Source organism: Lates calcarifer, linkage group LG23, assembly GCF_001640805.2.
Source record: "Lates calcarifer isolate ASB-BC8 linkage group LG23, TLL_Latcal_v3, whole genome shotgun sequence".
NCBI lineage: Eukaryota > Metazoa > Chordata > Actinopteri > Centropomidae > Lates > Lates calcarifer.
Window position 1 is genome coordinate 15938297 of NC_066855.1, and position 17116 is coordinate 15955412.

General features: G+C 38.6%; 1 protein-coding gene across 6 annotated transcripts; it reads left to right on the forward strand.

The window, feature by feature from the left end:
• The first annotated feature begins 880 nt into the window (after window positions 1-880).
• ndel1a (nudE neurodevelopment protein 1-like 1a) lies at window positions 881-15969 on the forward strand. 6 transcript variants are annotated; one of them, XM_051066337.1, is made up of 10 exons: window positions 881-1033; window positions 2961-3057; window positions 5729-5882; window positions 9611-9759; window positions 10224-10360; window positions 10549-10722; window positions 11366-11460; window positions 11612-11757; window positions 11987-12024; window positions 15599-15969. In XM_051066337.1, exons 2-10 carry the CDS (start codon window positions 2972-2974, stop codon window positions 15607-15609), a joined length of 990 nt encoding a protein of 329 aa, XP_050922294.1. In that variant the 5' UTR covers window positions 881-1033; window positions 2961-2971; the 3' UTR covers window positions 15610-15969. The 6 variants fall into 6 exon arrangements, with proteins under 6 accessions (XP_050922294.1, XP_050922295.1, XP_018544933.1 ...); XM_051066338.1 differs by having other exon boundaries at window positions 15602-15969; XM_018689417.2 differs by having other exon boundaries at window positions 11990-12024.
• Window positions 15970-17116: the final 1147 nt, after the last annotated feature.

Sequence of the window (17116 nt, forward strand, 5' to 3'; positions counted from 1 at the left end):
AGAATGTATACCACATGTCATTATTAGTTTAAGTGAATCTTCATTTATGAAACGTAAATAAACATTAAAATACAAAAAATAAAAAAAATAAAAATAAGGAGTTTTTTTTTTCATCTCATAACTGAAATATTTCAGAATTTAATCAACATTACCACAATTTTGACTTCAGAAATTGATAATAAGGACTTTAAATCTATCTATAACTGACCATGATTTATTAATTCATATTTGTTTTTTACAATATCATAATTTGAACCTATTACTCTCTCTTTTTTATTTCAGAAGGTAAAATTTGGATTTATTCTCATGTCATGTTTTTTTTTTTTTTTTTTTACTATATCTCTAACTTTTAACTATAAGCCTCTTAGTTTGACTCACTATATCATAATTTCTACTTATTATCTCATTATTTTAATATCGGAGGTTAACTTATTAACTTATTTCAATTTTGACTTACTATTAATTTTGGTTCGTAGGTGGAAATTTTGATTCATCATGATAATCTTTTTAGAAATCATGACTATGCGTATAGCTACAGTCTAAATGAGATCAAATAAACTATTCCCAACATCATCTTTAAAGTCAGTAATATACCAAACCCTGTTTTAGTGGATGACCAGTAGGTGATGCTAATTCAACAGTAACTGCTTCGTATGCGCAGCGTTTGCGCAGCAATGAGGCCCGTGAGATCCAGAACACGGAGGGAAATCCACACCAAAATAGATTTTTACCCCCATTATTTGTTTCTTTAATTACTAACTGTTTCCCTAAGCTGGGAATCAGAGTGCAGTAGCTGAATACATAACTTTGACATTTATTCGAGCCACTGTATGCCCTACTTATATGTTTTTTTATTCTATGCCCAAAAGAGACATAAAAATCTAAATTCAGATTTAGGGTGTATTTCGCTTTAAATACCTGCTGAGCGGACCAAGCAGAGATCATCAGTCAGCTAGAGGAGACGGTCGGCCTCAGCAGCTCAGATCAGCAAACATAATGGACTGATAACATCGGAGTTTAGGGCGATGTTCAGGTACTGAATTAATGATAATTCATTTGATTTTCTCTTTGATGCGAAGCTAGTAAATTAGAATAAACAGACTCGGTTTATGCCGGTTGGCCGCTGGTTTATCGTTTGCTCGGTGCACGGCTTGTTTGCACACCCAGTTTTGACAGCTGAGCTCAGCATCATCTCAGCATTTACAGTCGCTAATATTCATGTCATTTTTACACTTGTTTAATCTCATTATTCAAAATCAGTGCTTACATTGTAGATATTTTCAGTGTGTTTATTCAAATATCTTCCCTCGTCTCTAGCATTAGATTATCAGTGTCCAACAGGGTCATCTCTCCTTTGGATTAAAACCCTTTCACTAAGTATGGAATTAAAATCAGTATCTTTAAATGGAAGGATTTTATAGTGCAGCCCTCTGACTCAAATCTGAGGACCTTCCTTCATTTCTACCTACATTTAGCCCTTTTTAAATCATAGAACAAATACCTTTATTATCTAAAATCATAGATTAATATGAAGCTGATGCAGTTTACATTAAGGAAAAATGCTTTTTTTCTGAATGTAATTGTGTTCCCAGGCCTTGAGTGTTTTTTTTTTCCTCAGCTTAATACCATTTGAGTTTCCCCTTGGGCTGTGAGTGACATGGTTGAATATAATCTAAAGCTGAATTATTCAGGGGATCACTGAATAACATTTTGCAAGGCAGTATAGAGTATATACTAGAGTAGTCACTGAGCTCTCTGTATGGTTAATAGGTTATTAGTGGTTGTATAGTGTTGCCTCTTTGATGTGATGCTGGAGGTCAGTGGTATTTATCCTGACATTTCACATAAGCTGAAACATCTTTTGAATTTGGCCCGTCTCTCCTTCTCCCCCTGTTTTACTGCACACTTAAATTCAACTTCTTTTCAACCTCTAATCTCCGGTATTCACACTACAGGACCACTACCACACCAAGCTCTAGAAAACATGAACACAAACACTTATTTCTGTGCCACCCTGAAGTGAATACTGGTTTTACTTCCTCACTGCTTTCCAAAGTTTTACTGTCAAGAAAATCAGTGTTCCTCCTCTAGTAATCCACTGTTCTTTGATATTAATCTCAATGCCTCTCTTCTGAATTCAGTGACCAATGCAGACACTATTTTTAACTTTCAAATTGAAAAAGGATTGAGTTGTTGAAATTGCACAATGTTTGGGTCACGTGTAGCCTCATATCCTCTTGTAACATTAACACAGACAATGACTGTGTACATTTAAAAAAGTGCCTATTAGCGGGCTGTATGCCTGTGCAAACAGTCACGTTCCCCATTGATTCAGCTGGGGACTCAGGTGAAAGCAGACCTGTTTCAATGGCCAGACAAAAGCACAAACCTGTTTCATGCCCATGAGAGCGAGAATATTGTCTAACATTGTTTGGCTCAAATGGGTTTTGTAGAGCTGTGTTGCTGGCTCTGGGCTCTGTAGCCTACTTAAGTCAGAGGAAGTTAATTTAATAGGTACCAACATAAAACAACAACCGTTCCTAAAATATACCAGTTTTTCATTTATGTTTATGTTAATGACACTGAAATTCCTGTTTTCTCTGTGAGCAAACTCTGGAAAGCACATTTTTGGGAAACCTGAATCTTCTGATGCTCTACAGAGTCAGTGGTTCTCTATGTTCTGCTTTTGATGACTAATTCCCAGCTGTGGTTTAAATCATTGATTTCTACATCTATTTCTCATTTCATCTAGATGTTGCTGACTTTTCATTAACTAAGAGAGATTTCAGGCTCAGAGATGAGGCTATAAGAAGTCAGAAGAAATGAGTCAGACATCAGCTCCATCAGCTAGTAACAATATATCCAACGCTCTGTGTAATAAACTTGACCTTTTCCTGTTTTCTGTTATTTTTTTGTATCAAATTGTAATCACTGTTGTCTCCTAATTCCTTCCTCTCCAGATGTGTTTGCCATGGACACAGATATGATACCGAAATTCTCTTCGAAAGACGAGGAAATTGACTTCTGGAAGGCTCTTTCCCTCAAGTACAAGAAAGGGTATGTAACTGAGGCTAAATGAGTGTGTGGAGTGGATCAAAATATCAAGGTGTTTCACAGGTAAAGGTGATAAACAGATAAATAAAGGTCCTGAGTGACAGAATATGGTGTTTTCACATTGGACTGGACTGTTAAGTTAAAGTGACAGCATGTTGTGTGTTCTTCATAATTAAAAATATAGGTGTGTTCTACAGTTTACAGAATCAAAAAAACATCACCCAGATATTGTCTTGTCTTTGTGCACTACAGAGTCAAAAGTATGCAGACACACCTGTCCACATACTTCTGTTGACTTGAGGTCTGGGGCTGTTTTTCATAGTTTCCACGCAGCTCCCAAGTTAAAATGAAGGACACAGATAATTCAGGCAGTAATGTGCCTCTAGAATTTGTGGCAACAATCTGTGTTTCTGTGCACAAAACCAGCTCCATAAAGAAATGGCTTTCTCAGTTAGGTGTGGAAGAACCTAACTGGTCTGCACAGACTCCTGATCTCAGGTTCAGGACTCCTCTTTGTTAAACACATTTGAATTACAGATTGTGCCTTTGAGTTTTCATCAGATCACAAGATCTGACAGTAACTCTGTCGTCCCTTTGTGTCTGTGGGAACGACAGCTCACCACAGCAGGAATATGTCACCTCAGGAATGTTTGATCTGCTTATCTTGTCATTGGATTTCAGTCGCCCATTCTCACTCTTTCAATTAAAAAAAAAAAAAAGAAACGGTATTTGTGTATCCAGTGACACTTTTTGAAGAGTCTAATGTGAGACAAGCATTGAAAGCTGCGGTGGAAACCGCTCCCTTTTTCCCAAAGCAACAGCTCATTTTACACATTAAACATAAAAGGCTCTCATCTGTCTTTGTCCTTCTCTGTGAATGGGTTTATGTAATGGTACAGTTACATTACTGTATACTCACTGTTGTCATTAGTCAACATTTTAATAAAGGCAGCTAAAATTAGCTATGCCAAGTTCAAACCTTATCTTACAGCATGTCGCTCGATTAAAAAACGACTAATAGAAATCTCAACAGCCTGTGTTAAAGGAAACAAGCTCAGGCACACACCCAGTTATGTAAGAGTCTCTAGATAATGAGCTCCCATCAGAATCAAGGCCACATAACTTTGTTTGTGTGGTATATGTGATGTAAGTGTTTTCTTCTCTGAATCCTCAAATGATACTAAAATCAGTTTAGTTTTATTGGGGGTATTTCCTTCTTCCACCACTGAAAGCAGCTCCTGTGTTCTGCTTGGTAAAATGTGTTATTATCAGTGGAGTCTGCCAGTGATATATGTGATGTTTCTGGTTAAAGAAAAGGGATCTTACTCTTTAATAAAAAATCTGTCTCTGTAGGAATCCTATCCATAATGTTGTCAGACACTCATAATAACAATCTGTTCACAATGGCAGGATACAGCATTCTTACTCAGTGCTCCAAGATGCTTCAAAAATACCAGAGTTATCCTTTAAGAGCCAGATATTTTCTCAGTATTTTTGAAGACCAAAAAGGGAGCTAAAAGTAGAGTGGGGGTGGTTGTGTAGCAAATACGTAACTGTATGCTAACTGGTGTATTATAGCAGTTTGAAAGAGGTTGATATGCCACTGTTGTGTTTCCAAGTGGCCCAAAAAAATCGTCTTTTGCTGGTTTAAATTAGATTATCAGGTTCTGTTTAGCAGCGCTCAATGGGCTTTTCCATCCAAGTGCTAAATAACCAGGAAAATCAAGTATTCAAGTGCATTTTTATGTCATGAAAATAGGCTAATAACTGTGAATGAGAAGCACCAGTGTGCAAATTTGTAACAGTCAGCCTTTTCAACCAGCTCAGAGTGAGGCCCGTCTGAGCGTTACCACAGTGAACTGAACACGAGCGTTTGTAAATGCATTTTCTGGCTCTGTGCCACCTCCAGCACTTTAGCTCACATGATGGTGGATTGTTCCATTTTTAGACAACTGGGACCATGTGTGTGTCTGTGTGTGCTCATCCAATGGCCATATCAACAGACACTTGCATAATCTCCACTCCTGGTAAAGCTGGTCCTTGATCACTTTGTTCTTTGTGGTTGTTCTGAATGAAATATGAGAGATCAGGGTTCTGAGAATGACCAGTAACTGAATTCATAGAATATCTTGTCCTGTTCATTACGTGAATTTCTTGGTAAATCCCTTATTGGCATGGACAAATCTCAGTTTAATCTGGTTATGTTAGCAGTGTGGCTTCTGAGATGATGATAATGATGCTGGGCTTTTATTTAGTTATTCTTGGATAGAGTAAACTGCCTCAAATACTGGATGAACTAGAAATTGTCACATTTAAAGTGCTGACTTGTCATCTTGTGCCACCTACAGATCACAATTCTTGATCACTTCTTGAATACATCTGTTCATGATAGGATATTTCAAATGAAGAATCCACAAATAAGCTCTGTAGTAAATTTCCCAATCAGCTCTTAAGTACCACAGAAAATATAAAAGGGGGGGAGCTGGGAATTTATCCTGCTCAATTTGTGCACAAATGGGCAGATAAAGTAAGGATACAAATAAGTAAATAGGGTTCTAATAAGCTGTAACAGTTTCTGAATGCACCCACCTGCCATGTCTCCCAGGCTTGTATTGCATACCAACCTCTTTCTGTCTCGACTTGTTGTCTGATGCTCCCTCTGTTCTGTCTGCAGCTGCCAGGAGGCTCAGGAGGAGCTGCTGGAGTTTCAGGAGGGGAGCAGGGAGCTGGAGGCTGAGCTGGAAGCACAGCTGGGCCAGGCCGAACATCGTATGAAGGACCTGCAGTCTGAGAACCAAAGACTCAAGAATGAGGTCGAAACGCTCAAGGTAACTTCAGGGGTACTGGAGAAGAGTAGAGGAGCAGAGATGAATGAAACTATCTGTGTGTCTGCATCAATAGACTGAGAAAGTTTTATCAGGTCAGGTCAGGTACTGGGTTCTAATCTGGTTCCAGGTTGGTGAAATTTATTAAGCTCTGACACTGACAAATTTCTCATCAAATGTCCTCTCTTTCATCACTCCAAAATAGCATGTTTCTGCCTTCTCAGCCAAAACAATGTGATCTTTATTTCTGCTTTTAGTCACTTGGAAATGTAAAAAGTTGAAGCCTGACCCATAGATTAGAAACCACTTAACACAATCTGGCTCGATCAGATGATAAGAAATATTCAGAAACACACTGAATATTTGTTGTTATGTATGTATATTAAAATGCCCCAGCTGTGAATGTGACTTTCGCTGCAGATTCAGATTTATGATTGAGACCAGCATTATGTATATGTTTGTTTTTTTTCTTTTTTAAAATTTTATTTAAACTTTTTTACAATAAAACAAGCATACCCATATTGGACATAAAGCACCCAGTGCCACTGCACTACTCAGTGGCAGAGAAGAAGAAAAAAAATGAGAAACAGGGGACACCCACAGCTCCAAGCATCAGTCCAACCATATCAGTCAATAGCAATGTTAGTATAATGGGAGATTGCCCCTTTCACTAAGTAAGAAAAAAAATAGACAAAGACAAACAGACAAACAAAACTGAACTCAAACATATGGGTGGGGGGACTACCAGAAAATCAATGTATAGAGCAGTTCAGAGTACAACATGGCAGGTAAGATTGTAAATTGTACAATTAGGACACTAAAAAAGGCTTCCATACTCACATGACTTTGTGAGAAGGATTTACAGATCTGTTCCATCTTGATAATTAAGACCATTTCATTGAGCCATCTCTTAAAGCAGGGGGGCAATGGGGATTTCCAATTTAAAAGTATAAATTCTTTAGCTGCAACCATGCCTGTTTTTGGTGGGAAGAGAGGGCTGTTGTCTTGTCAGATGAGCCAAATATTGCCAGTTGAATGTCAGTCCGGTTTGAATGTTTATTCCATATTGTTTAGAAAACCAGTTACCAGTAATTACTCAATATTGGACATTGCCAGAATAAATGCAACAGTGATCCTTCAGCTGTGCCATATCTATCCACATAGGAGACACTGAATCAAACAATTTGCTGATTTTAGTTTTGGAGTAGTACAATCTGTGTATGATTTTAAATTGAATTAGTCTATATCTAGAATTGATAGAACAGCTATGTATACCGGACAGGCTTTCTTCCCACAATTCGCCTGACAGAGGGATACCCAGTTCTTCAGCCCAGGCATCCCGTGGGTGACTGATGTTCATTGGTGTTGTGAAAGCCATGACAAAGCGGGAAATCAGGTGTTTAGAGTTTGGATGTAAGAAATCATATATTGGTTAAACTCTTGTATGTGCTCTCGTACAAAATGTCTAACTTGAAGATAACGATACAAATGTGATTGCGGTATTTAGTTTGGAGCTGAAAAAAAGAGGCAAATTTATTATTCAGGTAAAGATCTCCAATACAGCTCAGTCCCCTTTCCCTCCAATCGAGAAACACTCTATCCATCAGTGCAGGTTTAAACAGGTGATTGTATGCTATAGGAGTGTGCACTGAGATATTAGGGAGTCCAGAAAATCACTTTATTTGATTCAAGATCTTCAGGGAGCTTTTTATGTATATATTTCTAACCGTAACAATACACTAAGCTCTGAACTGAGCAAGCACAGCCTGTTTCCATGTGTACTCTTGACATAAATATTTGATGCTTTTTTTCATAGCTGTCTTATATCATCACTTGTCCTTGAGTACATTCCCTTGGGAGTGAGGAGAAAGTGAAGTCACGCTGTAACAGCTGCTGCTCCCCTGGACGCAGTACTTATTTGTTTTTTTTAGTGGGCCTGCAGCTTTGTCTCTCTGATTATACATAGGAGGTCATGGGAATATTGAGGTCACATCTATAGGAGCTTGTAATAAAACCTTATCGAATGCACAGCAAATGAAAGGTGATAAGCTCTGGAAAAACAATGCCACACTGTTTTATTTCTTGTGGGTCTGTGCTTGTTTTAGGCCTAACGCAGATAGTAATGTAGGGTTTTATTGGCCTCCAGTGAGGAGTATAGTCCTGGAGATGGTATAGTTTGTGAATCCATCTATAGGGTAATTTCAGTTCAGGAAGGTGCTGAGGTAGACTCCATTTTCCAATCTCAACACCTGCTCTGTCCTAAGGAGACTACACACTGATGCAGCTGATCTGTACGACTCTCATAAATTATGCATCAGTTTGTGTCTCTCATTCTTATTTTCTCTCCATGATTACCAAAAGGCAGGTGGCACATTTCTGAGTGCCTGTCTCCAGTCGGGATGAGCTGTTTGTGCCAAGGTGTCTGTCAGGTTTTACTTTTCCAGACAAGCAGCAGACTGTGTGAATGGATACTGTACATTCCTCAGGAGAAAACCCAGTGGTGGTGGTTTATGGAGCGAAGCTGCTCTGTTGGCTTTTTGGGAATGTGTTGTTCCTCTAAAAAATAAAATACTGTTGGTATTTTAGTTTTTATTTTAGTTAGGTAGTTTGACGCATTTTCACAAAAAGATAAGAACATAAAAACGCTGTAGAAATATAACATTAAAGATAGACATTTTATAAACCAGAAAACAACATTTTAGACACAATAGGAAACCGAAGATATCAGATAACAACATTTTACAAAACACATTTAAGAAAAAAAACGATATTTCACATATTTTACAAAGAGATTATCTCATTTTATAAACAATGACATTTCAAAATAAACATATTTGACATGTTTTAGAAAAACCAGATTACACAGCAACATTTTTGCAAAACCCAACCTTTTATAAACCACAACAATATTTCAGAAAAAATAACAACCTTTTACAAAACATGACAATTTTTTGGAAAAACTCAGCATTTCTTCCTGGTCTTTCCAAAAAGACCATGACATTTCAGAAAATATTAACACAGTTTTGAAAACATTAAATCTCAGAAAAGATTTTATAAACCATGATATTTCAGAAAACTCATGTCAGATAAATCAGAAAATAGCAACATTTTAGAGACCACACATTTTACAAAACACAACATTTCAGAAAACACAGTATTTTTCAAAGAAATCAACAAATCAGAAATCACAATACAAAACCCACACATTAAAGTTTTAGAGAACACAACAGTAGGAAAAATGTTTTATGTTTTCTGATTTCATCCAATGTTTTTGTGTTTTACACCTCAAGGCCACCGTACTAAGAACGTCATAGCATAAGATCTGTCTTAACTGCTCTATATTTCACTGTCATTTTAATGGAATGTGCTGAGTGAAACTCAAAGAGTAAACAGAGGGCTGTCTGGCCTTCACGTGGTTGGCTGCAGTCGATTCAGACACCACAGTAACAGCAGATATAGGTCAGACATACAGACAGGCCTGGTGGTGCTGATTGTCCCAGAGCTGGCGGATATATAGGTCACACTTCATACCCACTGCTTAACAGTGGAGGGAAGAAAAACGAGGGGAGCACTGAAAAATGTATGATAAGATTTAAAGTGGTGTGTGTAGGGAGCTGTAAAATCATGTCCTCAATGGAGCTCCATTGTCCAATATGTCATCGATTAAATACATGTGATCATTACATGCCATCTGTCTTCAGCCCATCTCCTGTCCTCTGTTCCTCCTACAGGAGAAGCTGGAGCACCAGTACTCTCAGAGCTACAAGCAGATCTCCATGCTGGAGGACGACCTCGGCCAAACTCGCAGCATCAAGGAGCAGCTCCACAAATATGTCAGAGAGCTGGAACAGTCCAATGATGACTTGGAGAGAGCAAAAAGGTCGGCCTGGGCTCTTAATACTCACTAAAATAGAATTTTAAAAAACATTGTACACTCTACTCCTGTGTTTAGTCTCTCATCTTTATGGTTTATTTTATTGAGCAGAATTTTATGAAAAAAACTAAATTTAACTCCAATTTGGTTTTGTTGTGGGGATAATTAACACCTTACCCCATCAAACCAGCTATTTTGTTATTCTTATTTAATCTATATGGAAATTTTCCACAGATTCCATTCTGATAATTTGCAAATGGCTCAAATGCAATTGATTTCAGGCTTGAATTGGATTAAAATCAATGCTGCAGTTGCACAAGCCAGAGATATTGATCCCTACTAGTACTTGAATAATCATTCAGTCATCAACACCCAGAGGATATTTCCTTTAAGATTTTGTTGGATTCATGATTTTCTCACTCTCTATGTTGTTTCTTCTTTCATTTTCTGCCTTTTAATTTCCGTCTCAGAGCTACCATCGTGTCTCTGGAGAACTTTGAGCAGCGTCTGAATCAGGCCATCGAGAGGAATGCCTTCCTGGAGAGTGAGCTGGATGAGAAGGAGTCTCTTCTGGTCTCTGTGCAAAGATTAAAGGATGAAGCCAGAGGTGATTATTGACTAGATTTTAACTAATGAGCCACGCTGTCAATCACTACTACAGCTTATTAACATACTGCTGCTGTGTCTCCTCTCCTCTTTGATCCACTGTGATTGGCTTTCCCACACATTTGTAAGGAATTTCTTTGGTTTGTGTCCTCAGCATATTTCCCTTTTTTTAATGTTTTTCTCCTGCAGACTTGCGGCAGGAGCTGGCTGTGCGAGAGAGGCAGGCAGATGTAACCAGGATGTCTGCACCGAGCTCGCCCACACAAGACAATGTGAAGATGGACACTGCTGTGCAGGCCTCTCTCTCCCTCCCTGCTACCCCACTGAGCAAAGGTCTGGACAACGCCTTTGCCAACCCAACGGGTAGCTGCAGCTTGTCTTCCCTCAAGTGCTTTTTTTTCTTTGTTATTATGCAAGTACAGGCAGGGAAATCTGAGTGGCCCATAATTATGCTGTTTTCATTTCATGTACGGACACATCGACCTGTCAGGAAGTTGCACAGTGGCTCATTTATTCATGTTTTGTGAAGGCACAAACATGGCCGATTAAGAATAAAAAGCCTTTGATAAAATTGGGCCAATAGATCATGGGATATGTGCATGTACATGTACGAACAGGGTGTTTGGTGTTTGTCTCTGAGCCTGTCCTCCGATTGGCTGATTATTTTCTGAGTGATGGCTGTATGACTGTAGCTTGGTAAAACTCACCAGTAAAATTGCAACGGCTGCTATGGAGCAAAATGTTACACAGTCAGCACTGAAATGAGCCATGAACAGAAAAAATAACTGGACTTGAAGCACCTGATGATTGTGGAGCACTTGACATGTTTATTTCTTGTTGTGTTTTTAATCATGTTAAAAATATAAACCCCCCATTTGAGTGGATTGAGCGTTTTGATAATTTCACAGTACTTATACAGCACCTAGACCTGCTTTATAATCAAAAAAGACATCTCACTTTCTAGCTTGTGGGACCTCTAATGAAATAATACTTCTCTCCTTTCCAGTGTTATCAAATGGTTATGGCAGCAACTCGCCATTGACTCCCTCTGCCAGAATATCAGCCCTCAACATTGTCAGTGATTTACTCCGGAAAGTAGGGGTGAGTCATTCCTTCTCGGTTTCTGTCTGTCTGTTAATCCCCCAGGTTTCAAGTCTCCAATTCCCCTCCACTACAGCATAAAATTCTTGTTAAAAAAAATCCCTGTCTTTCCACAGTGAAGCGGCATCTTACTGTTTCTGTCTCCCCACAGGCTCTGGAGTCAAAACTTGCCGCTTGCAGGAACTTTGCCAAGGACCAGAAAGCCAGGAAGGCGTACACTCTCGACAACAGCAACGCACTCAACGCAAACACGGCCAACTACCCGCAGTCCCTCCATACGTCATATTTTGATAAAGCGTGAGTGAAACCTAAACCCTCCCGCCTTGTCTCATTAGGGAGGAACGGTTTATGACAAGAATCTTGTGGTGTAATGTCATAACTTCATTCTTGTTAGATATGTTGACTGGGTGCCTCAGGGTGTGTTTACAGTAAAACATTATGTGATATGTATTGCATCTGAGGTGGTTGATGACTGAGGAGGAGATATGGACGAGTATCTGAGACCTGTGTGCATTTTTTTCCCCAGCAGGACAGAGATGGTCACATTCCCTGCATTGATTCTGGGTAACTGCAGCTGTGTTGGGGCGTGTGCATGCTGCTGCTGATTTTAACAAGCCTCTTTTCCCATGTAGAAATACTAGAAAACACAATGACTCTGGGTTAGACAACCTCCTGGCCACTAACTGTTGAGAGGGTGGTGGTGGTGTAATGGTGCTGGAAGTTTCCTACTGCCTTTTAACTCTAAGACGATCTGCTAGATGTCCCTCCTGTCTCTGTACTAGTTGTTAAGTTGTTTATATTTTTGTTATAATTAATATCAAGTGCATTTTTGCCAGGTGTTTTTATGCCTTCACGCCAGCAACACAGATGGTCGTAGGCATTGTGACTTTCAGGTCGTCTGTTCGGCCCCATTTCTTTTGAACACAATACCTCAGTAACACCTTGAGAGAATTTCATCAAATTTGGTACAAATGACTCCAAGATTAACTGATAAATTTTGGTGGTCAAAGGTCACCGTGACAACACAAAACACATTTTTGGCCACAACTCAAGAATTCACACACTAATTAACTGCAGCTGCACTGGTTGGTGGAGGCATACAACCGAAATGTGGTAATTCTAGTTTATATTTTTGTTACAGCCTTACATCTGATTATTGATTATGATTAGCATTAAGACCTTTTTTGTTTTTGTTTTTGTTTTTGTTTCTGTTTTGTGAGAATGAAGTGGAGGATTTTTTTCAGAAGCTCCAAGGAAGAAAAAAAAATGTATAAAAGTGAAACTTGGAGGAAAATGCCAGTTAAAGCCCCATTCTGACTGGGTTTATCTTTCAAGGACACATTTACCTTGGTCAGTGATGTGATTTTCATCCTGTCCAGAGTGTGTATGTGGGTAGTTATTTACCCCTAGTGAACTCACTGGTCCTCCTGTGATTTAAAGCTGGAGCGACGTCCTTATTTTAAAGCGGAACTCTGAGTTTTGTCCACGCTCCGCTCAATGGAAAATCTGACTTGAGGGAAGTCAATAATTCCACTGCTGTTAATCACCATCATATATGATGAAGAAGCTCCTTATGCAGGTACATGCTGGTATTCTCTGTTAGCTTTGTCCTGCTGAATGTCCACATCTGTTACAGGCCACATCCTGTAATTTTAATCCTGTCTGAATGAGACTTAAATCATTGTTAAAGGATAGGACAAGGCTGATGCTACTCTTTATTTTTGTCACTGTCAACAAATACCATGAAGACCAGAGCATCCATTGTGTTAGTGTATCACTGTACTTTCTAAAGCCCATTTGTTCCTTGTGAGGACACAAATCATTAAAAACAACAAAACAGACAATATGTTTTTATTTTAAAAAAGGCAAAATGCGCTCCTAAAACTGGATATTCTAGTTTTTAGCAACATTTACTTAAACAGGAGGAAATAGTGCATTTGTTAGGGACTGTTTTCAGCTGTGGATTGATACACATTTGGAGCACTAGTGAGTGAATAGCATATATCAGGCTCTGGATACACAGACAATACTATTACAACACTGCTTTGGTCTTTTCATGGAGTTAATTGACAATAATTTTATTAGCAAACGTGCTGTTCTGTGCCATTTTCTGCTGTGTCACTCTCCTATCTGCTTGTGCTGACAACAGTTAATGTATTGTATATAAGGCTGCTGGTGGTGAGAGCCTGGGACAGGCAGTGTGTAGTGTCTCTGCTGTGTGAGAGAGAACTAAAACGACACCGTATCCATATCAAGATGCGAACACAACAAGGGCATTGTCTGTCTGTTGTCAGTGCAGGAAGCTGTTATGTATACCACTCACCTTCAGGCATTTTGTATCACTGAAAAACATAATATTCTGATCACATAATGTCCTGAAACTCAGAAAGAATCTGCTTAGTCAGATTCTTGGGCTTGTTTTCTTTTTCATTCATCTGATATTTCCAGATTTAAATCAATGAACTTCTCTATGTTTGGACTGTTTTTTAGTAAAGCTAACTTCTTTAGTTAACTGTAGTGCATTTATATCATCATAATAATTAAAATATGTTTATCTTCCTCGAGTTCAAGTATCAAAAGAGGAGAAATTGCTTTGATATTGGTACAGAAGTTCAGGTATTGCTTTGACTTACTATATATTTTACTGACTTGTATTGAAGCTGTCTTTCATTCGTCTCTGAGCGGTGCTTTTTCAGTCAGGACCAGACAAGAGATACTGATCATAGCCCAGCTATGACCGACAAAATAAACCAGCTGAACCAGTCAGTCAGTGAATTTCCTTCCCAGTTTCTGCATTCAGGTTCCATTTTTAGCAACACGTGCATAGCTCTGTGGGTTTTCTTTTAAAACATGTCCCTGTCAGTAGTTGTAGTGTCCTTTGTTTGAGTCTGAGTTGATAATGAGGACAGAATGACAGAATGACCTGCCGCTGCTCAGGTCAGTGCTTTGTGCCATGTTGGCAGCAGCTACTGGAAAGTGTCACTGTGCCCGAGGAGGAGAATTAACATTGACTGAAAAACTAAAGCTTCTGTCAAACAGACACTGACAGGAAGAAGAGGACAAGGGGGTTCAACTGACAATCAATTTTTCCTTTAATTTCCACCTCTGCTCATCCCTCTATGGAATCCCATTTCTGCGAGGAAAAGAAAAAAGTAGATGAACAGAACTAAGAAATAAAGGTGAATCAAAATAATTAGATAGTAAGTCAAATAAAAATATGACATTTACAAAACCAAAATTATGGTAGTATAGTAGGTGAATATTTGGAGTAATCTCATGATTTAGATTAATCAAATTAACATCTTCATTAACATCATTTTGATTTAGAATGGGTATTCTAATTTCATTTCTTCCTTTGTTTTTCTTTTCTGGCAGTAATGGGCTTCCATACTTCTTAATTTTTTTAATATTGCAACTTAAAAATGAGGCTGTGTGAAGTTTCTGTGGCCACAAGTGACAATTAGACATTACAACAAGGGAATAATGTCTAAAACTAACATTATCACTGTTCATACCAGAGCAGGTGAGGCTGTAGATACAAAACCCCTGTGCATTTTATTGCCAAGTAATTCAACTTTTCATTCACAACAAGGAGTGTCACTTGTTCTTTGAAAAGTTACATAGTCTCACTTTAATTTAAGTAGCTTTCACAGAAATCATAATGAGGCTTTAACTTAATCCATGAGAATATATCATGGATGGATTATGAGAAAATGGGCCCCTGAGCACAGACAGGCAAAGGCCGCCACCTCTCTTATTTCAGACCACCCCAGGCTGAAAGCGTCTGGGGGGGTCCTAAAGAGGAGTCTCGTGTAAGAGTCTGGAGTGTTTATGTTTGTTTTATGTCTGTTTGTTTTGTGTCTCTTTCGTTGTTTTGCATCTTTGACGTTTTGCATCCCTTTTCATGTTTTGTTTTGCACCTCTTTGTGCTCATTTTAAATCTGAGTTCTGTGACTTTAGAAAAGAAATATTAACAGTCACTTCAGGGGCCCAGGAGGTCAGGGGGCTCCTGGCCCTGTTGGCCTATTCTGTAATCCATCTATGAATATATTGTTCTATCAGTGGCTGGTGATGGGTTTAATCCTGTATAAGGTTCCAGTAAATTCAGTTTTAATGTCATTCTCTTGTGTTTTTGCAGCAGGACCGTGAATGGGCTGGAACCTGGTGCTCTGACAGCCATCACCGCCCCTCCCACTGCCTCCTCCCCAGGCTTAGTCCCCCTCGCTGTGTGACTGTAAAGACCCCCCCCCTCAAACCTAACACACCTGCCCCACAACAGAAAATCACATCTAAGAAGAGAAGAGTCCGAGACAAAGAGGGAAAACACAAATGGCTAATACTGTAAAACTGTTGTACTGTAAACCTCGGGGTCCTCCCCTCGTCCTCTCTCTGTGTCTATTGTTCTCACACTTGTGCTTCGTTCCTGCTGTAATTATGGGCCCCTGTCTGTATATTTTATGTGTTACTGTATCTGCTGTTTGCTCACTGGCTTGCACAAAGACGTAAAAGCCCTCTCTCTGCTTGCAACACATTTACAGAATCCTCAAGGTTCCCCTGATTTGTGAAGAGTGCACTGTATAATCTGAAAAAAATATTATGCAATTGATGTCTTCTTAGCTGGAAATTTGGACAACACTGTTAAAACAAATCCTTTTTTTATGTAAACAGTTTTTTTTCTCTAGCAATAACTTGAATTAAAGCGACAGTAAAGTGCAGTCACGTCCACTACTGAAACCATGAATGGAAAAATAACAGGTTTAATGGGCTGGCACGTGCAGATGTCCTGAATAATCGTGTGCCACATGACTTATGTCCCCATCAATTATTGATGGTTTAAAAATGTTCACACATGAGCCTCAGAGCCTTATGTTTTAACCATTATCTCCGGTGTCTACAGTGAGGAATGAAGTCTCTTCCACTGTCACCTTGTTACCCCTTTAATTGGTTTTTTAAAAAAGGGGAGTCTTTGTGTCATTGTCGTGAGTCAAACCCACCACTAACTTCTGAACTATGTGACATGATGTGTACAGTATTGGTCATATTGATCGTTATTTATAGACAGCCAATTGAACAGTGCTGTCATAGTGTTCAGACCAGTTAACCAGCATTCTTGTCTTCTGTAGTCAAAGTGTTTTATCCTGGTAAAATCTCTTTTTTTTTCTCTTTAATTTACCACCAGCCATTTTCAACATTGTACATTACATAATAAGTAAGTGAAGCACTTTGACCTTGTCTGAACTTTAAATGTCACTTTTTATGTTCTTTTTATTCAAGTGCAATATTGCTTGTTTGTTATTGTTTGTGGATTTGATTTATTTCACATTTCTTTTATGGCATGTTTTAATAAAAGATGTAATATACTGCATCTGTTACATTTGTAATGTTTCAATCAGCTCTTACTATGGAGGTAAATATTGAAAAATTGATTTATCTATTTGAAAACAGTCAAGTATTCATGTCACAGAGCTAAAACACTGCTCTGATTCTTTAAGTTCTGACAAATGCTGCCCTCTGCTGGAAGTACAAGAAGAAGAGCTGATACTAGAACTCACTTTTAGCACTTTTGGTCATTTAATCATTAATAAACATGTCTCAAAACAGACATAAAAACAGTAGATCATATTTTCCATTCATATGTGTGAATAGTGTGTGGCTT